This window comes from Myxocyprinus asiaticus, chromosome 25 (assembly GCF_019703515.2).
Source record: "Myxocyprinus asiaticus isolate MX2 ecotype Aquarium Trade chromosome 25, UBuf_Myxa_2, whole genome shotgun sequence".
Lineage (NCBI taxonomy): Eukaryota > Metazoa > Chordata > Actinopteri > Cypriniformes > Catostomidae > Myxocyprinus > Myxocyprinus asiaticus.
Genome location: NC_059368.1, coordinates 5,760,128 through 5,788,079, shown reverse-complemented (window position 1 = coordinate 5,788,079; position 27,952 = coordinate 5,760,128). Strand labels below are relative to the sequence as shown.

Below are 27,952 nucleotides of genomic sequence, written 5' to 3'. Positions count from 1 at the left end.
ACCTGAATTCGGCAACAGAGCTGGAGCCATGTTATAATGAAGTTCGTGGATCCAAAAAAGAAGATCAAAGCTACTAAACCGTTCAAAGTACAGACTCCCTCTGTATACCGCTTTGGCCTCTTTCTTTTGTTTCAGTATGCAAATTACTTTGATTAAAGCCTAACAAACCAGATGATATCCCGGGGACCCGTCTGAGCAATCTCAATTAGCAAATCTATCCACAGCTAGAATGTACTAGACCCACTTTGCACCCAGCACCTTTTCACTCTTTATTGTGTCTACGTACGTAGAGTGACGCTCTCATGCTTCACTCTTTTTTGTCTGAATAAATTCTGAACAGCAATTTTGGCCTTAGAGGGAAGATGGCTTTATAATTCATTGTATTCAAGCTTTTAAGTTTCAAAGCTATATAGGGGCATGATAGACATGGTTTGGAAATCTGCTTCAAAGCGTGCTAGCACTATTCTGGTGTCTGTTTTTTTCTGTGAGAGGGACAGAAATGACAATAAACATGAAAAATACTGGGATGCTGCGGAGAGTAATGCATGTGTAAGACAGGTCTGTGCAGTTAAGGCCAAATTATTTATGAGACACATTAAGCAGTCAATAATTAAAAAACATTTATCAACTCGTTCACATCAGTCAGTCTGACTGATCTATTAATACAGGTATATCTCATGATGTAGGTCATTAAAATGCCAAAAAGGAAAAGCAGTGAAGAACTGGACAACAACAGAAGTGGAGAGAGAAATTATACTTAAAGGAATATTCTGGTTCAATACAAGTTAAGCTCAATCGACAGCATTTGTCACATAATGTTAATTAATACAAAAATGTATTTCAACTTGTCCCTATAAAAAAAAAGGAAAAATATAGCTGTTACAGTAAGGCACTTACAATGGAAGTGAATGGGGCCAGTTTACTGTATGAGTGTTAAAAAAAAAAAGGTATAGCCATAAGATGTAAACATTATATGTGTTGTTAACTTGATTTCAGTGTGATAAAATCAGGGATTTACTGGCATTACAGTGTTTACCAGATTACAGGGTACCAGCCTCAAATCGTCATGACAACAAAGTTGCAATATTGGACATAACTTTACACAAATAAGGTAAGCAAGCTATTTTATCATACTAAAGTCGTTGTCACAATGGAAACCTGCAGTTTATTGAAACTGTCTTGATAAGAACAACATTAAAATAAAAGAATTAGCTACTGTAGCCTACTATCTAAAGAAGCCTCCTTCCAAAACATAGACATATATTTACAATGTTATATTATTAAACTCCAAACTACTTATGAAACAGCAAAAATGGAATAGCAAACATATCAAGCTATGTTTTTGGTCACAATAAATTGTAACTAATGAATAATTACAACATTTAAAACACATGCGACAACCTGCTCTGACATTTCTCTATTATATTTCTTAAATAAAATATTCTTCCCTGAAAAAGGCTTATTAATATGAGATTTGATTGTGTTTACTTGTTTACCCAAGAGCTCTTACAGAGAATTTAGAGGCTTAGTTTAGAATTATATAGGTCCTACCACTACAGAAAACAAGCATTTGTGTAATTGCGTTTTAGACTCAAAATCTTATAGTTACCAAGAAATTACCCTTGTGACAACTTTCCCATGTGACAGCAAGCCCATAAAATCACCGGACTGTTAAGGTCATATATGACATATTATACAGACCGCTAAATGTTAATGGCAATGCAGGGTGCATCCAAAGCCGAATCTTCAGGATGGGCTGCAATGCATCGGCTTAACAGAAGATTATAGACAATTAGCTTTTAAATTTCCCATTTAAAGTGAGGTCTCGTTAAGCTTTCACATGGGGCGTGACGTAAGCAACCAACGAGCTCAAAAGCTCCGATCTTGCGTCCCACAGAGCGCTCAGAACAGACGCAGCTCGCGCTCCGAACTGCAGCACGCGCCACGGAGATTCCCTCTTTACAGAAGACACAAGCCTCCTGGATAAAGACAACAACAGAAAACATTTGCATGCACCATGAAGTTTATGCTTTTGGTCTCTTTGGTTGTTTACCTATCTGCAGGTAAGCGAAATACCAATGCACATAAATAATAATTTCATAAATCATTTCAGCACCATGGTCAGCGACAGCGTAATTTGCTGCAGAGCAATAGTAGATCATGATGAAAACATGTCAGCCTGTTTTGCACAAGTAAAACGTAGATGATTAATTCATAAGGCGATTTTGAGATAAATAAGAGTAAAAAATGTCTAGCATTAAGATTACCACACATTTAATACAAGGCTTTTTCTATCCCAGATGGAGAGTCCATACCAGTTGAGCAGGACACCAGGAGAGAAGATCTGGTCAGCTGTAGCTTCTATATTTTACAAATCAATACATGTAGTTTTCTATTTGTCTTAGTTTATGTATTGATCATTGACAAATTAGGTTGTCTGAGATGGAAAAGAATGAGAAATATTTAAAAAATTCTAGTTTAAAACACATCTGTGAAGTTTGTAGAAATTAAATATTTGTGCCCAGATTTAATAATTAATTAATTAATTAATAATTTGTTTTTATTACTTTAAAAATGTCAAGTGGCATAAACATAAGTAGTATTATTATTTTATTATATAAGTTATTATTATTAAAATACTTTCCTTGCACCTTCAATTCACGTGAGGGTACATAATCTTAAAAAAATAAAATTAAATAAAAATACGGTACTTTTCTTTTTTGATTATGAATTTTTGAGTCACAAATATCAATACATTTTCTTTGGGTTTGATCTGAACAAAATGTGCCTTTTCAAAAAAGTGTAAAAATATATATTTAAAAAAACACAGTCGAAAGGGTCTTTTAAATAAAGGGGATTTTAAAATATTAATTTATTCTAATAATAATAATATATATATATATATATCACTGCTTAGTTTTTTAAAAGAAATAATAATAATAATAAAATATTACAGCCTACATTTACTAACATTTATTAAGAATTTCAGCCTGTAATGGGACATTTAGTTTGTTATACTGTCTTCAAACGATTACACTACTTGAAATCCCAGAAACAATATCAAAATGACTTTTAACTCTGTATTGAAAGCATATTCATCATAGTAGATGCATATTCAAGTAATTGTTTTGTGTGAATAGCATTTTTGATGTATTTTTGAATTACTTTATTCAAAAACTAAAATTAGTGTCACATAATTGATCAGCATATTATTTCTTCTCAGCTTACCCAGTGTTTAATTCAGATCATTTCTAAGACACTGTATAAAACAGATGCTTCTCCACTGCATCCAGAATGCAAAAACATCCTCAAAGCAGGTATGTTGTTGGTGCTACTTATTGCCTCAATCTTCTGTTTAAAAAGTAAGAAAACATTAATGTAAGATTTATTAGTTATTTTGATTCCATTAAATCACATTTTGTTTATTGTTGGCATAACGTTGTTTGCAAAGTGATTCTGCATGTAAATGTATTCTATATATCATTTGGACATATAGCGTGAGAACAGTCAGACTTTGTTATTGTCATAATTTCTAACCAGTCCAATGCAGTAAATGATGCTTGGATGGGTCAGTTATGGATCAGTGGTTTCATTTTAAGACTCTGTGGACTAACAATCAGTTGTACAGTTGCATTTGTTTAAGAAGACTGTGTTGGTTTATCATTGTGATCAAAATGTATGACCAATTTATGCAGAAATCCATGGTAAATACTTTTCCTGCAACAGTATACATGCAAAAATAACTAATGAAGTGAAAATGAGTCATGAGGTATGTGCTTTGTTTTGTTCCCATTTTATTTCTCCTTAAATTCAGGTTCAGGTCACTCAGTCATGAAAAAGAGTGAGAATGCTGTTCCAGAAACAGCTCAAGAGGAAGTGAAAAAGCCAAGCAAAGAGTCTAAAGTCAAGCAGAAGGAAATCATTGAGGATCTTCTCAAAGCTGACAAAGAAAAACACGAGGAATTGAATGATGAACGAAGTCAGGAAGAATTTCCGAGTTTTGTGAAAAGGAGAATCCAAGACAAGTACGAGGAAGTGGACGATGAACGCAGCCAAGAGAACTTCCCAAGTTCTGTCAAAAGAAGACTCAAGGACAAACGTGAGGAAATGGATGATGAACGAAGCCAGGAAGATTTCCCAAGTTTTGTCAAAAGAAGACTCAAGGACAAACGTGAGGACATGGACGATGAACGAAGCCAGGAAGATTTCCCAAGTTTTGTCAAAAGAAGACTCAAGGACAAACGTGAGGAAATGGATGATGAACGAAGCCAGGAAGATTTCCCAAGTTTTGTCAAAAGAAGACTCAAAGACAAACGTGAGGAACAGGACAATGAACGCAGCCAGGAGGACTTCCCGAGTTACTACAAAAGAAGCAGCAAAGATAAAAGAGAAGATCCTGAAGATGAGAGAAGCCAAGAGGAATTCCCTCAGAAACGTCATTTCTCCATCTTCCACAAGGAAAAGCGTGATAATCCCGATGAAGAGCGCAGCCAAGAGGAATTTCCTCCATACCAGTACAAAAGGAGTCATCTTCTGAGCAATAAAGACAAGCGTGAAGATCCAGACCATGATAGAAGCCAAGAGGACTTCCCAAGCTACACCCACAAACGAAACCATGGGGATGAAGAGGAGAAAGAAGAAGAGGATGAGGATGAGAGAGAGAAGCATATCTGGAAACCCTCACAACGATACCACCACAAGAAAAATCACCACAAACGAGATAAAGACTCAGAGAATGAGAATTTTGAAGATCAGGACTACGATAGGAGCCAAGAAAACTTCCCAAGCTACACCCGCAAACGAAACCATGGGGATGAAGATGATGAGGAGGATGAGGAAGAGACAGAAAAGCGTATCTGGAAACCCTCACACAGATCCCACCACAAGAAACAGCTCCACAAACGAGATGGAGATTCAGCCGAGGACATGAACTCTGAGGAATCTAAAGAGGTGGACGAGGATATCATAAAACGATCTCGGAGACCCTCTAGCAGAAACCATCATAAGAAATACCACAAACGCAGTGGGGACTCATCTGAAGAGGATTATGAGGAACAGCCCCTGGAAAAGAGGTACGAGGACTCGGAGGAGAGCGAGGAAATGCAAAAAAGGATCTGGAAGCCGACACACAGATATCACCACAAGTATCATCACAAGCGTGGTGACTCCATGGAGTTTGGGGATGAAGATGAACCAAAGACTGCCCATGAGCCAAATGAAAAGAACCATCCCTCAAACAGCCATGGTGAAGAAGATGAGCAAAAAAGACACCAGAGCCCTGCAGAACAAGAGCAGGAGAGGGAGGATGCACTGAAGTACCTCACTAAGAAAAAAAACGAGTTAGAGGAGCGCCTACTCAACAAGGGCTACTGGTATGAGAAACGTTCTCCTTGGATTTACCAAGGATACTACCATCCGGCATGGTTCAAGAGAAGCCAAGATGTGAGTCAAAGTACTAGCCCCCATCCTAATAGTAACCTAGAGGAGATTGCTGAGACCCTACGGTACAAAAGAGGTCTGTTTTCTCAAGAGGAACCACTTGGGGAGGAAAAGGATGTGCCACATCAGAAGCTTCTCACATCAGAAGAGGTATAGTATATTACAAATTGTTTTGTTTTGTTTTGTTTTTTTGTACAAAAAACAGCAAAAGGTGCCTCAGAGTAACTTGACTAATGAATAATTGTATCTTAAAAGTGAATCGTTCAATTTCTGCTCCACCAAACATAATTGCAAAAATAATGAGTGACACAAACACACGGATAACTAAAATCAAAAATCAGCTGATTCAAAAAAATCACATTAACATGGGTTGGAACTCATTGGGTTATTCTGTGCTTTTTCAAAATGTAAACAAGTGTGCGCACAACACTTGCGCACATTGTATAAACCAGTGGGAACATGGTAATGGTAATCAGCAAAAAGTTTTTTGTGCCGATAAACCGTTTATGAACTTACCTCCATAAAGGAAAGCCATTTAAGGCTTTTACATGACATTACATTTTGTCGTCTTATGCATAGTTGCTGTAAGAACGTGCATGTAAATGCGCTCATAGGATATGTTTACATGCACACCAATATGCTGATAACTATGAATAATCAACTTATCCAAAAAAATTAGACAACACAACAAACAACGTTTACACGAGACTTGAAATCATCAGGTTATTCTCTGCTTTTGACGTTAAAATCTAAACAGGCATGCGCGCAACACGTGCGCACATTGAATAAGCCGATAAGAACAGCGGTAAGTGTGTTGCATGCAATGCGAATTTGAATGTATTCAAATGTATGTATGCCGATCGTTTTTTATTTTATTTTTTTATTTAACCACTTCTTTAACCGTTTATGACCATACCTAGATAAAGAAAAGCTATTTAAGGCATTTACATGACCTTATTATGCATTATTGGAGTAGAATTGTGCACGTAAACACACTGTTCATATTTAGTGCCAATATGCTGATTTATCATATACAGTTGTGCTCAAAAGTTTGCATACCCTTGGAGAACTGGTAATATACACTATATTGCCAAAAGTATTCGCTCATCTGCCTTTAGACGCATATGAACTTAAGTGACATCCCATTCTTAATCCATAGGGTTTAATATGACATCGGCCCACCCTTTGCAGCTATAACAGCTTCAACTCTTCTGGGAAGGCTTTCCACAAGGTTTAGGAGTGTGTTTATGGGAATTTTTGACCATTCTTCCAGAAGCGCATTTATGAGGTCAGACACTGATGTTGGACAAGAAGGCCTGGCTTGCAGTCTTCGCTCTAATTCATCCCAAAGGTGCTCTATCGGGTTGAGGTCAGGACTCTGTGCAGGCCAGTCAAGTTCTTCCACACCAAACTCGCTCATCCATGTCTTTATGGGCCTTGCTTTGTGCACTGGTGCGCAGTCATGTTGGAACAGGAAGGGGCCATCCCCAAACTGTTCCCACAAAGTTGGGAGCATGGAGTTGTCCAAAATCTATTGGTATGCTGAAGCATTCAGAGTTCCTTTCACTGGAACTAAGGGGCCAAGCCCAGCTCCTGAAAAACAACCCCACACCATAATCCCCCCTCCACCAAACTTCACAGTTGGCACAATGCAGTTAGACAAGTACTGTTCTCCTGGCAACTGCCAAACCCAGACTCGTCCATCAGATTGCCAGATGGAGAAGCGTGATTCGTCACTCCAGAGAACGCGTCTCCACTGCTCTAGAGTCCAGTGGCGGCGTGCTTTACACCACTGCATCCGACGCTTTGCATTGCACTTGGTGATGTACGGCTTGGATGCAGCTGCTCGGCCATGGAAACCCATTCCGTGAAGCTCTCTACGCACTGTTCTTGAGCTAATCTGAAGGCCACATGAACTTTGGAGGTCTGTAGTGATTGACTCTGCAGAAAGTTGGCGACCTCTGCGCACTATGCGCCTCAGCATCCGCTGACCCCGCTCTGTCATTTTACATGGCCTACCACTTCGTGGCTGAGTTGCTGTCATTCCCAATCGCTTCCACTTTGTTATAATACCACTGATAGTTGACTGTGGAATATTTAGTAGTGAGGAAATTTCACGACTGGACTTGTTGCACAGGTGGCATCCTATCACAGTACCATGCTGGAATTCATTGAGCTCCTGAGAGCGGCCCATTCTTTCACAAATGTTTGTAGAAGCAGTCTGCATGCCTAGCTGCTTCATTTTATACACCTGTGGCCATGGAAGTGATTGGAACACCTGAATTCAATTATTTGGATGGGTGAGTGAATACTTTTGGCAATATAGTGTATGTACCATTTTTTTTAAAAAACATGAGTGAGCAGGCAAAAAACATTTCTTTTATTTCTTATGGGATTCATATTCAACTGTAGGTTATAACAGAATGGCACAATCATAAAACGAAATATGGCAACAATGAAAAAAATGAAATGACCCCTGTTCAAAAGTCTGCATACCCTTAGTTCTTAATACTGTGTATTGCCCCCTTTAGCATCAATGAAAGCGTGCAGTCTTTTGTAATATTTGTCTATGAGGCCCCAAATTCTTGCAGGTGGTATAGCTGCCCATTCATCTTGGCAAAATGCCTCCAGGTCATACAAAGTCTTTGGTCGTCTTGCATGAACCGCACATTTGAGATCTCCCCAGAGTGGCTCGATGATATTAAGGTCAGGAGACTGTGATGGCCACTCCATCTTGACTTAGGGTCATTGTCATGCTGGAAAGTCCAAGGGCGTCCCATGCACAGCTTTCGTGCAGAAGAATGCAAATTGTCTGCCAGTATTTTCTGATAACATGCTGCATTCATCTTGCCATCAATTTTCACAAGATTCCCTGTGCCTTTAGAGCTCACACACCCCCAAAACATCAGTGAGCCACCACCATGCTTCACAGTGGGGATGGTATTCTTTTCACTATAGGCCTTGTTGACCCCTCTCCAAACATAGCGCTTATGGTTGTGACCATAAAGCTCTATTTTGGTCTCGTCACTCCAAATTACAGTGTGCCAGAAGCTGTGAGGCGTGTCAAGGTGTTGTTGGCATATTGCAACTGGGCTTTTTTGTGGCATTGGCGCAGTAAAGGCTTCTTTCTGGCAACTCAACCATGCAGCTCATTTTTGTTCAAGTATCGTCGTATTGTGCTCCTTGAAACAACCACACCATCTTTTTCCGGAGCAGCCTGTATTTCTCCTGAGGTCACCTGTGGGTTTTTCTTTGTATCCCGAACAATTCTTCTGGCAGTTGTGGCTGAAATCTTTCTTGGTCTACCTGACCTTGGCTTGGTATCAAGAGATCCACGAATTTTCCACTTCTTAATAAGTGATTGAACAGTACTGACTGGCATTTTCAAGGCTTTGGATATCTTTTTATATCCTCTTCCATCTTTATAAAGTTCCATTACCTTGTTATGCAGGTCTTTTGACAGTTCTTTTCTGCTCCCCATGGCTCAGTATCTAGCCTGCTCAGTGCATCCACATGAGAGCTAACAAACTCATTGACTATTTATACACAGACACTAATTGCAATTTAAAAAGCCACAGGTGTGGGAAATTAACCTTTAATTGCCATTTAAACCTGTGTGTGTCACCTTGTGTGTCTGTAACAAGGTAAAACATTCAAGGGTATGTAAACTTTTGATCAGGGCCATTTGGGTGGTTTCTGTTATCATTATGATTTAAAAAGGAGCCAAACAACTATGTGATAATAAATGGCTTCATATGATCACTATCCTTAAATAAAAGACAGTTTTTTTGCATGATCAGTCATATTTTCAAAATCAATGCCAAAATTTCACAATTTCTGCCAGGGTATGCAAACTTTTGAGCACAACTGTATATATATATATATATATATATATATATATATATATATATATATATATATATATATATATATACTACACACACAGTACTGTGCAAAAGTCTTAGGCACATAAGATGTTTCACAAAAGCATTTGTCTTAAGATGGCTATTTATATCATCAGCTTTAGTGTGTCAATAGGGAATATAAATGTTAGACTCCCAAACATTACTTTTGCAAATAGAAAATATTAGAATAGAAGAACAGGGAGCCCTGCAACAGATGTCATGGCCCCCACAAACCCCCCCACTGAACATCGTGTCAGTCTGAGATTACATGAAGGGACAGAAGCATTTGAGACAGCCTAAATAGATTGAAGAACTGTGGCAAATTCTCCAAGAATCTTGGAACATCCTATCTGCCAACAACCAAGAAAAACTGTGTCCAGGTGTACCTAGGAGAATTGGTGCTGTTTTGAAGGCAAAGGTCACACCGAATATTGATTTAGCTTTTTTATGTTTACTGGACTTTGTATGACATTATGTGATAAATTAAATCTATTTGTCATCATTTTTGAAGACATCCTCACTATGCAACATTTTTCACAAGTGCCTAAAACTTTTGCACAGTACTGTGTGTGTGTGTGTGTGTATATATATATATATATATATATAAATGATAATCGTGTAAGATGAGCGCATTTACATGCACAAACTTACACCGATTATGCAAAACCCGAACAACACAGGTCATTTTTTCCCCACTACCCCAATTTCGCATTACATGTAAACACCTTTCCTGGAATCCTTACTGGCATATCCAATGTATGCAAGTCTCTAGGTGCATTGTAAGCAAGCAAACAATGACATAAACGCACAAATAAGAGCCACAGAGTCATCTTACTGATTCAAAGCCCTTAGACAGAGAAACAAGGTCAGATTTGATGCTTGAAGTAGTTCATCCGTGTCTCTGCTTGTTAGATTTCAGCACAAATAAGTGAGAGAATGTAGATTGATTGTGGAACTCCGAGTTCTTTAGTGCATGTAACTCCAGCTGCACAAAAAAACAACTGGCAAATACCTCCCAGCTTCAGTGTTTCCACAGTGACTAATTATCTATACACTCCACTATTACAAAACACCGAATGATCTGATACCCCTTCACCACAAACGATGCAGATATATGGCAATGACTCGAGTGTAGAGGGACGTCTAGATTCCACAGTATGCCAAGAGAATCATTCCTCATCTTGACAGGGATATTATGTAACTTTAAGTACTTCTCAACAATTTCCCTACCGGGAATACAGAAATAAGAGATTTCATTGACTAAAGCAACAAACTTTTTTAATTCCTAAAGAAACTATAGATAGCAAGCACAAAAATATTACAGGGCCTGAGGATTGTTTAGGACAAAGCTTTTCTAAGCATTGCAAATAATCTCTCTACTTTTCTTCCTTCAGTTAAAAGAACTTGAGAAACTGTCCTCTGTGGATCAACAGATGAACAAAGCAGCTTAATCAGTTGAAGAACCAGCCACAAACCAGCAAAGACATCATCTTCCTGTGCAGCCAGTTTCAACTTTCCATTAGCTTTATGTGTGCTGATTTGGGCTGCTTTAGTTGAATGCATTATTTCGTCTTACTCTATTACAATTGCAATGCAAACATTGGTGTATGTCATGTACGTTTAATGAGAGCATCTAAGAAACAAGAATACATCTACAAAGAGACAAAATTCTGTATTCTTTATGCTTGACAACAGCGTTCATGTTTTTTCTCTCTTTATTAAATAACCTACAAGAACATGGAAAAAGCAAAATGGCTGTTTAATATAACCTGCAGATTTGAAATGACACATTTAAGAGCATGATACTCGATACCTGTGAAAGTTTAAGTATGTTTAAAAATAGCTGTCGTTTAATGTTGTTCAATAGAATCGTTGCATTCTTGATTGTTTGCATTTAATAAAATGTGCTATTATGGAACCAAAGTTGATAAATGCCCTTGTGTTTGATGTTGAAATCATCCAAAAACATGACATAAACATATTGTTTAGTGTTGCAACGATATACTTTGAGTAAAATTTAGCAATTTGACAAAAGTGAAAAGGATGCTGAAAAATTAAAAGCATATTTCCTTTTCTGCATATCATGCAAAACTAAAATACATGAACAAGCTGGGAACAATTTATATACTAATTTTATGTAGTAATAATGCAAATCTTGGCAAAAAAAAAAAAGAAAAGAAAAACATACTGGATAAGAGACTTTGAATAATAAAATCTTGCAACTCATACACAGAATAAAGCACTGCCTGAATGTGAGATTTAACTACTGATTTTGTATCTTCTCACTTAAGTTCATCTGAACTGACTGCCTAGGTCGAGCTATCACATGATGGGTTAATCTCATTCAGTTTCAGTCTCTTGGCAGGTGGCTCCTCTGATTTCTGTTGATTTCCAGATTTGGCAGTGCCTGCGGCAACCGTCATCCCCGAGAGGAGATAACCTCCACCTCCACTCATGAGTAACACTGGATGAGTTCTATTGGGCAACACCTGCAACATTCAAACAGATGTGCGCAAGTTATCCACAATTCTAAAATCCAGGTATTTGATGATACGCAACCCAAACACATGTTAATCTTAAATCTACATAAGATAAATCCTCCCCCCAAAAGAAGAACCTTGCAGGCAGTGGCTCTTAACTCTTTTGATTGGGTCATGGAAAAGAGCCTAGCCATGACTAGACATATAACTGTGCACAGAAATGATAGCAAAATAATTATATTATTTTTCAATAATATAATATAATAAAATAATATTTTCAACTTTGAAAAGAGAGAAAAAGCTTCCCATATCTTTTGTTGTTGACAGTATATGTCAACCAATACCAATAAAGAAGGTGGTGGACAGGCAGATAACCAATTAACCGATCTATAGAATGTTTTGTATAAAATTTCTTAGTATTTCATTATTGTGACAAGCATAGACATAGGTCCTACAAGAGTGCAAAATGAACAAAATCCCAGATGCAGTTTTTTTTTTTTAACCAAAATCCCAATAATAAGCAGATACAAAAAAAAAAAAAAAAAAAAAAGATTTGGCACATAATGTGGGACCCTTAACTATTAACAAATCCAAAATACACTGGGGACTCTTATTTTGAAATGGAGACTTAGCTCCATTACAATGCTCTATACTTAAAGGAATAGTTCAGCAAAACATACAAATTCTCTCATTTACTCACCCTTATGCCATCCCAGATGTGGATGACTTTCTTTCTTCTGCAGAACACAAATGAAGATTTATGAAGAATATTTTAGCTCTGTAGGTTCATACAAAGCAAGTGAATGGATGCCAAAAATTTTAAGCTCCAAAAATCAAATAAAGGCAGCATAAAAGTAATCTATATGACTCCAGTGGTTAAATCCATATTTTCTGAAGCAATATGAAAGGTGTAGGTGAGAAATAGATCAAAATTTAAGTTGATTTTTGATATAAATTCTTCTTCCTGTCCAGTAGGGGGCATATGCATGAAGAATGTGAATCACCAAAAGCACAAGAAGAAGATTGTGAAAGTAAAAGTTAAAGTGGAGGCTGACTGAGCAGGGAGGACAACTTATATTAAAACTGGACATAAATATTGATCTGTTTCTCACCCACACCTATCAGATAGCTTCTGGAGACACTGATTTAAATACTGGAGTAATATGGATTACTTTTATGCTGACTTGTGTGATTTTTGGAGCATTAACATTTTGGCACCCATTCACTTGCATTGTATGAACCAAAAGATCTGAGAAATTCTTCTAAAAATCTTCATTTGTGTTCTGCTGAAGAAAGAAAGTCACACACATTTCTATTCCTTTAAGTAGACTATTTACCAAATCAGGATTGTTATAGCCTATTCACCAGATGAAGGGTTTTGTATATACTGTACATGTACATAGTTTAACAGAAATAATGTTTATTATTCACAAGATATAAAGTAGGAGACAATGTATGTGCTGACGGAGCACATTTCCATATAGTCGCACCTCTAGAGGCTGCTGTTTTACTGTAGAATCAAGTCATTCTAACTGTCGAATCCACCAGCGACAGCCACAGATGAACACAGAAGAGAAAAAACATCTATCGGCAACTATCTGCATATATTTATGCTAATAACCGATAGTTCCAAAAAGCAACTAACGCAACCGATTAATCGGCAAAACTGATATATAGGTCTACCTCTGTGCGCCTACATTATCAACAGTATCCTCAAATACCATGAAAAAAAATATGACTCAAGAGTAAATATAATACAGAGTTTAGTGCTGACCACAATGCATTTTCTGTGAATTGTTGGCTGCCGAGAACCTGAAACCATCAAAATTCAAGAGACGTTTACAAACCAAATTGAGTTTTTGCAAAAGACAGCAATGGGATCACATCATAAATCATTAAAATATTGTGCAATATTGTACTAAAGGTCAATGTTTGTTTGTAAGCAAATGTTTTTTAACTTTTGCAAGATGAACAAATTTGGATCTGTGTTGGTTCACAACTTGATATCTAATGTAAAATCGGTTCCTGAAGCAGACCCAGTTGAGGACCACTTGTGTGTAGGACGAAAATGAAGATTCACCTGGTAATGCCTGAGCCAGGAGTCTGTCAATCTGAGACTGATTGCTCCTCCTTGTTCCCTGAGCTTGGTATAGCTCTCAATCAGAGGCTGCAAAAGAGATAAGACACTAAATATTGTAGGAAGCAGGTTACAAATGACTCAACAAGCTTCAGTTGATTAAAATGGAATCCATACATTTTTAAGCAACCCCTGACAAAGCAACCAGTTTTACCTCTATGTACTGCGAGTACACTACAAATGGTCGTGATGGCGCTACAAACTTCAGCAGACCCAGTAACACAGGGCAGGGGTGGAGTCGACTAGCAATCACCAACCTGAAACAAATATACCAAACAGCATACACAACATTAACCAGCACCAGGGGTTTCCGGTGAATCTCTGGAGAGCTGCATGCAAAACAGCTTCAAGATCAATATGAAACATGACATGACAAGCCTTGTCAATTTCAGCATATATCACCATTTACCATAAGGCAAATTCAGCAACATGTTCTCCTGACATAGAGGGAGCTTATATATATATATATATATAATATATATATATATATATATATATATATATAAGCTTGACAAACACAGCTTATATATTTTTAAACTTATCATGCAATTCTCAGCTGTATACTATAAAGGAAAATTGACTGGACTATTTTATCAGAGATCCTTGTAAAACAGCCCACCATGTTATATGTGCTCAAACCTGATTGCAGTATCTGCTGTATCAGACAGAAAAACATACCCATCGGCATTCCGTCCCTCTAGTTGAGCAGCAGCTGATGCTAGTTTCTTTCTCTTCTCCTCCATCTTCACTTTCTTCTCTTGTGCCTATGAAATCTCAATTTGATTATTTTCCGATTTATTTGAGTATATTACAGTTAGGCATTTTTCTTATGGTACATATGAAAGAAATTATTTTTATTTCAAGCTTGATTACACTTCCTAGCACCATGTAGAGCTCTGCACATGTGTCAAGAACTAAGGAAGGTAAGTGAGCGTGAAATCATGATCGTGCCTAAAGACTGCAATGGCAAGATGTACGATGAAAAAGGAGTTATATTTTGATCTGTTCTAGGCTGAACGATTAATCAAAATAAAATCTAAATCGTGCAATGACCCAGTGCGATTCCACTCGGTTCATGAGGGTATTGTGATTGTATCATTCTGTGATACAACAAGTAAGCTATAAAATAACTTACTCAAATGAGTGTTTCATGTCCATTTGCAGGTATATATTTATTTGGCAAGTGATCATTAAATTGGTCCATTTCACAATATAAACACCAATAGAACTCATATGTTTCTGGAGACTCCGCACTCTTATGTCAGATAAAGAATGTATAAAATAGTTAGTCCACTTAAGCCTTCTCCCGTTCCTTCCGTCACTCATTCTCGCCACAAGTGAAAGGACTAGGCTTTAAAGGTCCCAATATACTTTATAGGAAATCGAAGAACGAATGGGTGTGACTTCATTTTTAACCAAATCTGACCAAAACTAATTTTCTTTTTTCTTTTGGTGGTGGTGGTTCGAAACAGCTCGCTTGAGTGAACTTTGAGGAAAATTTTGTCATTGCCATTGGTCCAAGATGATGATGTGATAGATGGGTGTGAATGTGAATGAGAGCGTGTCCCTTTGTATTTAAAGTACAGGCTGCCGCTGTGTGCTGGCGCTCGCAGCAATACATGTTTGCCGCCGATGGCTCCGATGCAATATGGAAAATTCCAAAGCCTCCAAAAGTCCTGCGAGATGTTTTCCTATTATTTCTGTACCTAAACATACCCAAAGTCTTCTTTAAGAGCTACCCAAATGGCCTCACACATCTTCGTGACTAACCTATGAGCCGTGCACAGCCCAATCTTGAACGTTTCGGACACGATTTGTTGCATGGCTCCACAGGCTAGTGCACAGAGGGTCAATGATAGTCTCTCGGCAGTGGAAACAGGTGTCCTGTTCGTTTGACAAAAGGTCATCCTGTTTTCAGAAGGTTGTCAAACAGCGCGGCGCACATCCTGAAGTATGAAATATCCACCTTCTTGTCTGTGCTCCGCATTTGGTGAATAAGCAAAGAAAACTTGTCTTCTGCTTTCATTCAGTGGATGCACATTCCACCTACGTCACTCGTTCTTTTTTTTATTTGCAACTGCATAAAACAATGACACTGCCAGATGTTTGCGATAATGCTCTTCTCTCACCGCTGTCATTTTTGTTGCGTGTTGTCAAGATAGCACGCATCACATTTTTAAATGCCCCTCCAAAAACTGTCTCCAGGGGTGTGACCGGTGTCTGAATGTCATAATCAATCATTATAAACATCTAAAAATCCCATTATATGTTTGATAATATATAATCTGTCCTCCTGTGCATCTGCTGTGAAGTGGAAGGTGGCTTTTTTTATTACAGCGCATATTAAAGAAATCATGCTGGGGGATTAGTCAGTATAGGAAAAACTCATGTTCAAAAGGGTTAATTAAGGTGGATTAATTGTGCAGCCCTACATGAAAGAAGGTCTTACCTTCTGTTCTCGAAGTCTCTCTCTCTCTGCTCTCCTCGTTTCCTCTTCTGGGTCCATGCTCTGAGGTTCTGAATACTTCTCTAACACATGTGACGTCTCCTGGGAGGAGTCAGACTGCCCGTTCCCGTTTGCCTGAGAGTCTTCGTACTTCTCTGATAATTCAAGGGTTCCCGCCAGTAGAGCGTTAACTTTACACATGGGGAACTCATGCAGCGTCTCATGGAAGTGTGATGGAAAGCCAAAACTCTCCATGCCAGCTCTTGTCGGCCCGCCTCCAGGATACATCTGGATCACTGAACCATAACCTGAAAATCAAACATTTACATGATCAATGCAGTGTAACACAAGTTGCACATTCAACTTTGGCATTAATGCCATACACATACACCGATCAGCCACAACATTAAAACCACCTGCCTAATATTGTGTAGGTCCCCCTCGTGCCACCAAAACAGCGCCAACCCGCATCTCAGAATAGCATTCTGAGATGATATTCCTCTCACCACAATTGTACAGAGCGGTTATCTGAGTTACCGTAGACTTTGTCAGTTCAAACCAGTCTGGCCATTCTCTGTTGACCTCTCTCATCAGCAAGGCATTTCCGTCCAAAGAACTGCCGCTCACTGGATGTTTTTGTTTCTGGCACCATTCTGAGTAAATTCTAGAGACTGTTTTTCATGAAAATCCCAGGAGATCAGCAGTTACAGAAATACTCAAACCAGCCCGTCTGGCACAAACAATCATCCATGCGATTATCTAATCAGCCAATCGTGTTGCAGCAGTGCAGTGCATAAAATCATGCAGATACGGATCACGAGCTTCAGTTAATGTTCACATCAACCATCAGAATGGGGAAAAAATGTGAACTCAGTGATTTGGACAGTGGCATGATTGTTAGTGCCAGATGGGCTGGTTTGAGTATTTCTGTAACAGACAGAACAGGTGTAACCGAGTCAGGTATGTAGGCCTCCTTGCTCGCACACGCTTTTTCATAGTATTGAGGTCAGGGCTTTGTGATGGCCACTCCAACACTTTGACTTTGTTGACCTTAAGTAATTTTGTCACAGCTTTGGAGGTATGCTTGGGGTCATTGTCCATTTAGAAGACCCATTTGCGACCGAGCTTTAACTTCCTGGCTGATGTCTTGAGATGTTGCTTCAATATATCCACATAATTTTCGTTCCTCATGATGCCATATATTTTGTGAAGTGCACCAGTCCCTCCTGCAGCAAAGCACCCCTACAACATGATGCTGCCACCCCCATGCTTCACAGTTGGGATGGTGTTCTTCGGCTTGCAAGCCTCACCCTTTTTCCTGCAAACATAACGATGGTCATTATGGCCAAACAGTTAAATTTGTGTTTCATTAGACCAGAGCACATTTCTACAAAAAGCAAGATCTTTGTCACCATGTGCACTTGCAAACTGTAGTCTGGCTTTTTTATGGTGGTTTTGGAGCAGTGGCTTCTTCCTAGCTGAGCAGCCTTTCAGGTTATGTCGATATAGGACTCGTTTTACTGTGGATATAGATACTTGTCTACCTGTTTCCTCCAGCATCTTCACAAGGTCCTTTGCTGTTGTTCTGGGATTGATTTACACTTTTCGCACCAAATTAAGTTCATCTCTAGGAGACAGAATGCGTCTCCTTCCTGAGCGGTATGATGCCTGCGGGGTCCCATGGTGTTTATACTTGTGTAATATTGTCTGTACAGATGAACGTGGTACCTTCAGGCATTTGGAAATTGCTCCCAAGGATGACTTGTGGAGGTCCACAGTTTTTTTTCTGAGGTCTTGGCTGATTTCTTTGGATTTTCCCATGATGTCAAGCAAAGAGGCACTAAGTTTGAAGGTTGGCCTTAAAATACATCCACAGGTACACCTCCAATTCAGTACACCTCCTATAAGAAGCTAATTGGCTTGACATCATTTTCTGGAATTTTCCAAACTGCTTAAAAGCACAGTTAGCTTAGTGTATGTAAACTTCTGACTCACTGGAATTGTGATATAGTCAATTAAAAGTGAAACAATCTGTCTGTAAACAATTGTTGGAAAAATTACTCGTGTCATGCACAAAATGTCCTAAACGCCTTGCCAAAACTATAATTTGCTAATATTAAATCTGTGGAGTGGTTAAAAATGAGTTTGAATGACTTTAACCTAAGTATATGTAAACTTCTGACTTCAACTGTATACATATACAACTCCACTAATAAGACACTTAATGTAATTAACAGCAATGTATGATTTTCCAAGCGTGAAAAAGGGTAAAGTGTGAATACCTCCCATTCTCTCCATCACCGAGCCCAGAACAAGTCCAGCACAGGTCTCAAAAACAATGATCTTACTGCCAGCGTGGATGTTACCCAGAGTAAGCATTTGAGCCAGGGTGTCATACCGCAGGTGACTAACAGAAAGCAAAATATGCATTTAAAATAAGCATGTTAACTGCTTCTGAAACATTTAAATTTAATTGCAGATATAGCTTGTCCGAAACAGCATACCATATTTTTCCTGGTTCTCTGCCGTGGTACATCATGGCAAGGAGACGAGTAGAGGGTTTTAGGACCGTTATGTTACTTTCGTACCTGTGGAGATTTAGGCAAATTAGTCTTATTAGCCACATTTTGAGAGTGCTTGATAAAATGCCAAACAACTAAAAACATTTACTAACTCTGTTAAGTTTGAACTCACTTTCTCTTTTTCTTCTTGATGTATTTTTCTTGTGCAAATTCAGTTTTGTCCTTGAATGTTGTACTGTTGTCTATAAGCTGCTGAACAATCTCCTTAAATAAACATCATGGGACAAGTAAGCAAAATTTCTTTGTAACCACATCAGAGAACCTGCAAATTTAGCGCTAAAGTCTAAAAAGCAGAACACTTAAAGGGATAGATAACACAAGATGTGTATTCAATCGTTACGTATTATGATGATTTATGGCGCTTTTTAGTTATTTTTGGGGCCTGGCAGACTAAATTCCATTCACTTGAACATAATGCAAAATAACTATTATTGTATTCAGAACAGTGTTAATCTCATCAACAAAATCACTGACGAAAAAGGTAATTTAATTTTGTCAACGATAACAAATACGAGACGAGAAAGACGCATCATGATGATAATTAAACGATTTTATTAAAGCATATTGTTGACAAAAAAAAAAAAAAAGAGAAAAAATAATACTGCAAGATATTAACAGTGCAAGATTTAAACAGAAGAAACATCTAGAGAAACATCTGTTTATAGAAGTAGATATTAGATATTGTTTCATCTAATAATCCATATGTTGGGGATTTCCCTGCTTGAGCTACGCAAGTAAAATTCACTGAACACGGGCAAAATAAACCGCTTTAAAACCGGATAATTACCTCACTCAAATGGATTCCATTTATACATAATATTAATCACTATATCCACAACATATTTGTAATATTACAACTTACATCTGCACAGACAATGAAGCAAATGAACAGGTGAACTTGAACTAAGTTACACGCTAGTCAAGCATAGCTTGCGTTGCGTAACTTGCGTTGTAAATATGCTGCTTCTGTTAAAAAAACAAACAAAAAAAACATGGTAAATACAATGCAATATCCTAAACTAAACACTGAAATTAATTACAGTCTCTAAAGCATGAATAATTCAGAATATAGTAGGCTAAATTCTAAAGAGTAGTTAAATCATCATTATAAAGAATTCATACAGGTTTTGAGTCCATTAAAATTAAGTTGAAACCACAACATTTGAAGCAAATCTGAGTTAAGTCTACTTGAATCTAGTTACCTTAACTTAAATATTTAAGTTTATTCTATATGAACTCCAAGTTAAATTAACTTAATTACACATGTTTTGGAGACGTCATTACTTAAATTAACTGATGGAATGAGTTTATTCAATGAATTGAGTACAGTCTACTTATTAGGGATTTCAGTGTGTAGCATCTATTTAATTTGTTTGATACATGTTTAAATTAAGAAAACGTTTATATATTTTTTTCCAAATGCTTGAATATTTTATTAAAGTCTGACACACGTTTTTGTCATTTTTGAAGGATTACCTAACTAAAAGATTACCAGAGTAAAACTGACTAAAATTAATAAATGTGATGAAATAGTGACTAATTTTAAGGGACATTTTCGTCAAAAAAAAAAAAAAAACCTGTACAAATTAAACTGATTCAGAAAAAAACTTGGAATGACATGAGGGTAAGTACAAAACAGAATTTCTATTTAAGGTTAATTGATTTACTCACTGAGCACTTTATTAGGTACACTTGTACACCTACTTATTCAATCGATTATCTAATCAGCCAATTGTGTGGCAGAAGTTCAATGTATAAAATCATGCAGATACGGGTCAGGAGCTTCAGTTAATGTTCACATCAACCATCAGAATGGAAAAAATATGATCTCAATGATTTCGACTGTGGCATGATTGTTGGTGCCAGACAGACTGGTTTGATTATTTCTGTAACCACTGATCTCCTGGGATTTTCATGCACAACAGTCTCTAGAATTTACTCAGAATGGTGCCAAAAACAAAAAACATCCAGTGAGCTAGTTCTGCTGACGGAAACTCCTTGTTGATGAGAGAGGTCAACAGAGAATGGCCAGACTGGTTCGAGCTGACAGAAAGGCTACGGTAACTCGGATAACCGCTCTGTACAATTGCGGTGAGCAGAATAGTATCTCAGAATGCACAACATGTTGAACCTTGAGGCGAATGGGCTACAACAGTAGAAGACCACGTTGAGTTCCACTTTCTGTCAGCCAAAAACAGAAAGCCGAGGCTGCAGTGGGCACAGGCTCACCAAAACTGGACAGCTGAAGACTGGGAAAATGAAGCCTGGTCTGATAAATCTCGATTTCTGCTGAGGTACACAGATGGTAGGGTCAGAATTTGATGCCAACAGCAAGAATCCATGGACCCAACCTGCCTTGTGTCAACAGTCCAGGCTGGTGGTGGTGGTGGTGATGTAATGGTGTGGGGAATGTTTTCTTGGCACACTTTGGGCCCATTTATTCCAATCAATCATCACTTGAATGTCACAGCCTATTTGAGTATTGTTGCTGATGATGTGTATCCGTTCATGGCCAAAATGTACCCATCTTCTAATGGCTACTTCCGGCATGATAATGCACAAAGCAAAGCAAAAGTCATCTCAAACTGGATTCATGAACATGACAATGAGTTCACTGTTCTTCAGTGGCCTTCCCAGTCACTGGATCTGAATCCAATAGAGCACATTTGGGATGTGATAGAATGGGAGATTCGCAACATGAATGTGCAGCTGACAAATCTACGTGATGCAATCATGTCAACATGGATCAGAATCTTAAAGGAATGTTTCCAACATCTTGTGGAATCCATACCATGAAGAACTGAGGCTGTTTTGAGAGCAAAGGGAGGCCCTACCCAGTATTAAGTGTTCCTAATAAAGTGTTCAGTGAGTGTATACTTTGCATAAATGCCTCGCCAGAAACTTTTAAGTATAGGACATACCTGCCCCTTTAACCCTTGCTCTTTCAGTATTTCAATATCATCTCTGGTCAGTTTTTGGGATCTGCCATCGTCCACTATGTGCCTGTTATCCTGGCCTGCTTCCTTAGAATCTATGACAAGAAAAAAGATACAGTGTAAGTAAAAGTGATGGGTTCACCTCATTAATGAGAAGTAAAATGAATTAAAATATAAAGAGAAAGCAAATCCATACCGTCATTACCCACAGAGTCCCCTGTGCGTTTTGCTGCCTTGAGTTTGAGTGAACCACCGGCTTCAATTTCAAATATTGTCCCGTACAGCTGCCCGACTGCTTTGTCCAAGAAGAACCACTGCTTCTCGAATATAACTTTCCTAATGACAAAACACACAAAGAGATGTCAAATCAAGGCTAGTAAGGTGAACATACAGTAGGCACCTATCGGCACTGATATACCAATTTTATACCTCTAGGGTTTGAAATTAACTCCTGCCAACCCACTAAATGCAGATATTTCATGGCTGGTGTGCAAAAAAGTTAATTTCATACCCTGCCTCAGCCTATATGTATTATTTCATCCGTATTGCATCAGCAACAGAAAACTTCAATCTTAGGAGCCCACTGAATTACTCAAACAACCAAGAAAATACATTACAATGGCAATTATTTAAATATTTGCCTTTACAAAAATTTTGTAGGTTCCAAAGGTCTGCAACCAATAGTGTAAAAACTTCTGTTTTGCAATTTAAATCTAATTCAACCTAATCAAATCCTATGAAAATATATATAAATATACAGGTGCATCTCAATAAATTAGAATGTCGTGGAAAAGTTCATTTATTTCAGTAATTCAACTCAAATTGTGAAACTCGTGTATTAAATAAATTAAATGCACACAGACTGAAGTAGTTTAAGTCTTTGGTTCTTTTAATTGTGATGATTTTGGCTCACATTTAACAAAAACCCACCAATTCACTATCTCAAAAAATTAGAATACATCATAAGACCAATAAAAAAAACATTTTTAGTGAATTGTTGGCCTTCTGGAAAGTATGTTCATTTACTGTATATGTACTCAATACTTGGTAGGGGCTCCTTTTGCTTTAATTACTGCCTCAATTCGGCGTGGCATGGAGGTGATCAGTTTGTGGCACTGCTGTGGTGGTATGGAAGCCCAGGTTTCTTTGACAGTGGCCTTCAGCTCATCTGCATTTTTTGGTCTCTTGTTTCTCATTTTCCTCTTGACAATACCCCATAGATTCTCTATGGGGTTCAGGTCTGGTGAGTTTGCTGGCCAGTCAAGCACACCAACACCATGGTCATTTAACCAACTTTTGGTGCTTTTGGCAGTGTGGGCAGGTGCCAAATCCTGCTGGAAAATGAAATCAGCATCTTTAAAAAGCTGGTCAGCAGAAGGAAGCATGAAGTGCTCCAAAATTTCTTGGTAAACGGGTGCAGTGACTTTGGTTTTCAAAGAACACAATGGACCAACACCAGCAGATGACATTGCACCCCAAATCATCACAGACTGTGGAAACTTAACACTGGACTTCAAGCAACTTGGGCTATGAGCTTCTCCACCCTTCCTCCAGACTCTAGGACCTTGGTTTCCAAATGAAATACAAAACTTGCTCTCATCTGAAAAGAGGACTTTGGACCACTGGGCAACAGTCCAGTTCTTCTTCTCCTTAGCCCAGGTAAGACGCCTCTGACGTTGTCTGTGGTTCGGGAGTGGAATACGACAACTGTAGCCAAATTCCTTGACACGTCTGTGTGTGGTGGCTCTTGATGCCTTGACCCCAGCCTCAGTCCATTCCTTGTGAAGTTCACCCAAATTCTTGAATCGATTTTGCTGGACAATCATAAGGCTGCGGTTCTCTCGGTTGGTTGTGCATCTTTTTCTTCAACACTTTTTCCTTCCACTCAACTTTCTGTTAACATGCTTGAATACAGCACTCTGTGAACAGCCAGCTTCTTTGGCAATGAATGTTTGTGGCTTACCCTCCTTGTGAAGGGTGTCAATGATTGTCTTCTGGACAACTGTCAGATCAGCAGTCTTCCCCATGATTGTGTAGCCTAGTGAACCAAACTGAGAGACCATTTTGAAGGCTCAGGAAACCTTTGCAGGTGTTTTGAGTTGATTAGCTGATTGGCATGTCAAAATATTCTAATTTTTTGAGATAGTGAATTGGTGGGTTTTTGTTAAATGTGAGCCAAAATCATCACAATTAAAAGAACCAAAGACTTAAACTACTTCAGTCTGTGTGCATTGAATTTATTTAATACACGAGTTTCACAATTTGAGTTGAATTACTGAAATAAATGAACTTTTCCACGACATTCTAATTTATTGAGATGCACCTGTATATTTATATATATATACACACACACACACACACACACACACACACATACACTGGCTGCCAAAAGTTTGGAATAATGTACAGATTTTGCAGTTTCAGAAGGAAATTGGTACTTTAATTCACCAAAGTGGCATTCAACTGATCACAAAGTATAGTCAGGACATTACTGATGTAAAAAACAGCACCATCACTATTTGAAAAAAGTAATTTTTGATCAAATCTAGACAGGCCCCATTTACAGCAGCCATCACTCCAACAACTTATCCTTGAGTAATCTTGCAAAATTGCTAATTTGGTACTAGAAAATCACTTGCCATTATATCAAATACTGCTGAAAGCTATTTGGTTCATTAAATGAAGCTTAACATTGTCTTTGTTTTTGAGTTGCCACAGTAGACTGGCATGTCTTAAGGTCAATATTAGGTCAAAAATGGCAAAAAAGAAACAGCTTTCTCTAGAAACTCATCAGTCAATCATTGTTTTAAAGAATGAAGGCTATAAAATGCTTGAAACTGCCAAAAAACTGAAGATTTCATACAAAGGTGTACACTACAGTCTTCAAAGACAAAGGACAACTGGCTCTAACAAGGACAGAAAGAGATGTGGAAGGCCAGATGTACAACTAAACAAGAGGATAAGTACATCAGAGTCTCTAGTTTGAGAAATAGACGCCTCACATGTCCTCAGCTGACAGCTTCATTGAATTCTACCCGCTCAACACCAGTTTCATGTACAACAGTAAAGAAAAGACTCAGGGGTGCAGGCCTTATGGGAAGAATTGCAAAGAAAAAGCCACTTTTGAAACAGAAAAACAAAAAGAAAAGGTTAGAGTGGGCAAAGAAACACAGACATTGGACAACAGATAATTGGAAAAGAGTGTTATGGATCTTAACCCCATTGAGCTTTTGTGGGATCAGCTAGATTATAAGGTGCGTGAGAAGTGCCCGACCAGACAGCCACATCTATGGCAAGTGCTACAGGAAGTGTGGGGTGAAATGTCACCTGAGTATCTGGACAAACTGACAGCTAGAATGCCAAGGATCTGCAAAGCTGTCATTGCTGCACGTGGAGGATTTTTTGATGAGAACTCTTTGAAGTAATTTAAAAACATTTCTTTCAAATTGTAATAGCAAATTTTCATGTTATTAATGTCCTAACTATACATTGTGATCAGTTGAATGCCACTTTAGTGAATAAAAGTACCAATTTCTTTCCATAACAGCAACATCTGTACATTATTCCAAAGATTTGGCTGCCAGTGTGTGTGTGTGTGTATATATATATATATATATATATATATGTATATACACACACACAATCACACACACAGTATACTTTCATTACAAAAGATGATAATATCAACCAGCATAACAATTTGAGCAACAAGTTTTTAAATGAATGTCAGAATTTCTTGGCTGGCATATACTCCACAAGTTTGTGCAAAATTAGATGATCCATGTTTCACAAATTTGCTTACTGATTGGTGACCTAATGCAGAGTCCTATTTTTTTATTTTATTTTAAATTAATTTTATTTCACTTTTTTTTTTTCTTAGATAATTAAAACTTTATTTCCAGGATTTAATTTGACTTTGAATCCCAGATTTTTAATGTGGTATCAGAATTTTGGTCCCCATTGTATAAATAACATCAACCTCTTGCCTGCAGAATAAAAGATAAAGTTTGTAGTTTGTGTTTATGAGCACAGTTCCGCTCGGACTCACTTTTTCTGCTCGATCTGCACAGATTTGAAGACATCTCCTCTCTTCAGCACTATGTAATCTCCATAACTGATTCGTCTCTCTGTGTCACTGTCATTCACACACTCCGCCATTTACTGCGAATAATCTGTATACAGATAAGTTAGTATATGTTCTTAAACTTTACTACACCTAACGTCAAAGCGGTCATTTCAACGGCTGGAAAGAAAACAGTAACACAAGCGTTGCTCCTCTCCACACGTGTGTACTGTCACTTCCTCTTCGGAGAGGACGATAAATCAAGCGCTGATTTCCAAAGCGACAATCAGGACAACAAGCCGACCACAGATAAGAGTGATTTTTCAGAAACGTTGAGACTGTGCAGGTTGCATTCCAAAAACCCAAGAAAACATTTAGCATTTTCGAGCTATGTGTTCCCTCAGGCATTTCCTGTGTGCTTTCAAAATGTCAGTTTTATATATATGAATAAAGTAAGGCCTGTGATTAAAATCACTTTTGTTCTAGAACCTAAATTACACACAGTCATACCTCAAACGTTAATTTTGAAGCTACTCTGTTTTTGAAAACGCATGTTGCTATCACAATGCTAATTATGGACTACAACTACCATCATAATGTGAGCAATGTAATTTACATAATGGACGACTATTGTAGTCCTTATTTAGAGACGGGTTATTAACATGCATTTTTAAAAGACACAATGGCTTCTAAATCCATTACTGAGGTGCAGCTGTGTAATTTATGTTCTAGAACAAAAGTAACAGCCTTCAAGTCATTTTTACCACTGATCTGATATACCTATTCTAAAAACCCATTGGATATTCCATGGCTAATTATTCTTCCAGGCTTTCCTACTAATTGACATCACTGCTGAACAGCTCTATTTATGAGTAAATTTAAAGGGGTCATGACATGCCTTTTTAAAATAAGTTGCTTGAGGTTCACTTAAAATATTAGGAAAGTTTTATTTGCCAAAAAAAAAAAAAAAAAAAAACATATATTTGTAAAACATGATCAGTTTCCACCCTCATTTTGCCCTCTGACAGAAACGCTCAGTTTTGGTGCTGCTTCCCCTTTAAGACTAAACTGTAAATGCCCATTGTTATGATTGGCCCTCTGCTCTTAACTGACCTGCTCTCTCCTTGCCATCTCACTGCTCACCGCTACTGGGCGGGGCTACAGAAGTAAAAAGGTAAAGTAGGCATTGATGTGTTGTTGTGGAGGTGGTCAGATGCAAATAACTTCCACAGTGTGACATCACAATGTGGAGGAAGTAGTAAATGAGTCGTTTTGGCAGCTTGGTTTGAACAAATGCTGTTTTTGTATAAACAGTATGTTTTTATAGTACAATGACCTCTTATATGTTGATAGATCAAGGAAAATTGTATTCCTTATGTCATGACCCCTTTAATCTACACTCATCGTGCACTTTATTATCTACTCAGCCAATCATTTGACAGCAGAGCCATGCATAAAACCATGCAGATACGAGTCAAGAGCTTCAGTTAATGTTCACATCAACCATCAGAATGGGGAACAAATTTGATCTCAGTGGTTTCGACCGTGGCATGATTTTGGTGCCAGACAGGCTGGTTTGAGTATTTCTGTAACTGCTGATCTCCTGGGATTTGCACGCACAAACGTCTCTAGAGTTTACTCAGAATGGTGCCAAAAACAAAAAACATCCAGTGAGCGGCAGTTCTGCGGATGGAAACGCCTTGTTGATGAGATGCTGCGGTAACTCAGATAACCCCTCTGTACAGTTGTGGTGAGCAGAATAGCATTTCAGAATGCACAACATGTTGAGGCGAATGGGCTACAACAACAGAAGACTATGTCGGGCACTTTATTAGGACCACAGTGTTCCTAACAAAGTGCTCAGTGAGCTCAAATTCAATGAAATGAATGAAAATCAGTTAGGTTCCACACTAAGATTTACCCCAACCATGTTACTATGTCTTTTTTGGATATTTGTACCATGA

The 27,952-nt window shown here is 38.1% G+C and overlaps 2 protein-coding genes across 2 annotated transcripts; one reads left to right on the top strand and one right to left on the bottom strand.

Moving 5' to 3' along the window:
* The first annotated feature begins 1,916 nt into the window (after positions 1-1,916).
* LOC127415652 (sarcoplasmic reticulum histidine-rich calcium-binding protein-like) lies at positions 1,917-10,885 on the top strand. The gene is made up of 5 exons (XM_051654451.1): positions 1,917-2,063; positions 2,301-2,347; positions 3,224-3,317; positions 3,815-5,589; positions 10,739-10,885. The coding sequence occupies exons 1-5, from the start codon at positions 2,018-2,020 to the stop codon at positions 10,793-10,795; spliced, it is 2,019 nt and encodes a 672-aa protein (XP_051510411.1). The 5' UTR covers positions 1,917-2,017; the 3' UTR covers positions 10,796-10,885.
* On the bottom strand, positions 10,822-26,224 carry LOC127415661 (tRNA (adenine(58)-N(1))-methyltransferase non-catalytic subunit TRM6-like). The gene is made up of 11 exons (XM_051654465.1): positions 25,974-26,224; positions 22,122-22,261; positions 21,911-22,020; positions 19,102-19,193; positions 18,912-18,995; positions 18,690-18,814; positions 16,411-16,715; positions 14,640-14,725; positions 14,116-14,218; positions 13,905-13,991; positions 10,822-11,833 (listed from the first exon to the last, which is right to left on the bottom strand). Exons 1-11 carry the CDS (start codon positions 26,081-26,083, stop codon positions 11,654-11,656), a joined length of 1,422 nt encoding a protein of 473 aa, XP_051510425.1. The 5' UTR covers positions 26,084-26,224; the 3' UTR covers positions 10,822-11,653.
* Between the last annotated feature and the right edge of the window lie 1,728 nt (positions 26,225-27,952).

Coding starts and splice junctions, on each gene's coding strand:
- LOC127415652 (XM_051654451.1), top strand. CDS start 2,018: ATGAAGTTTATGCTTTTGGTCTCTTTGGTTGTTTACCTATCTGCAG. Junction 2,348..3,223: donor ACACCAGGAGAGAAGATCTG/GTCAGCTGTAGC, acceptor ATTTCTTCTCAG/CTTACCCAGTGTTTAATTCA. Junction 5,590..10,738: donor AGCTTCTCACATCAGAAGAG/GTATAGTATATT, acceptor TTCTTCCTTCAG/TTAAAAGAACTTGAGAAACT.
- LOC127415661 (XM_051654465.1), bottom strand. CDS start 26,083: ATGGCGGAGTGTGTGAATGACAGTGACACAGAGAGACGAATCAGTTAT. Junction 22,021..22,121: donor GGACTCTGTGGGTAATGACG/GTATGGATTTGC, acceptor TTCTTGTCATAG/ATTCTAAGGAAGCAGGCCAG. Junction 18,996..19,101: donor ATCAAGAAGAAAAAGAGAAA/GTGAGTTCAAAC, acceptor AAATCTCCACAG/GTACGAAAGTAACATAACGG.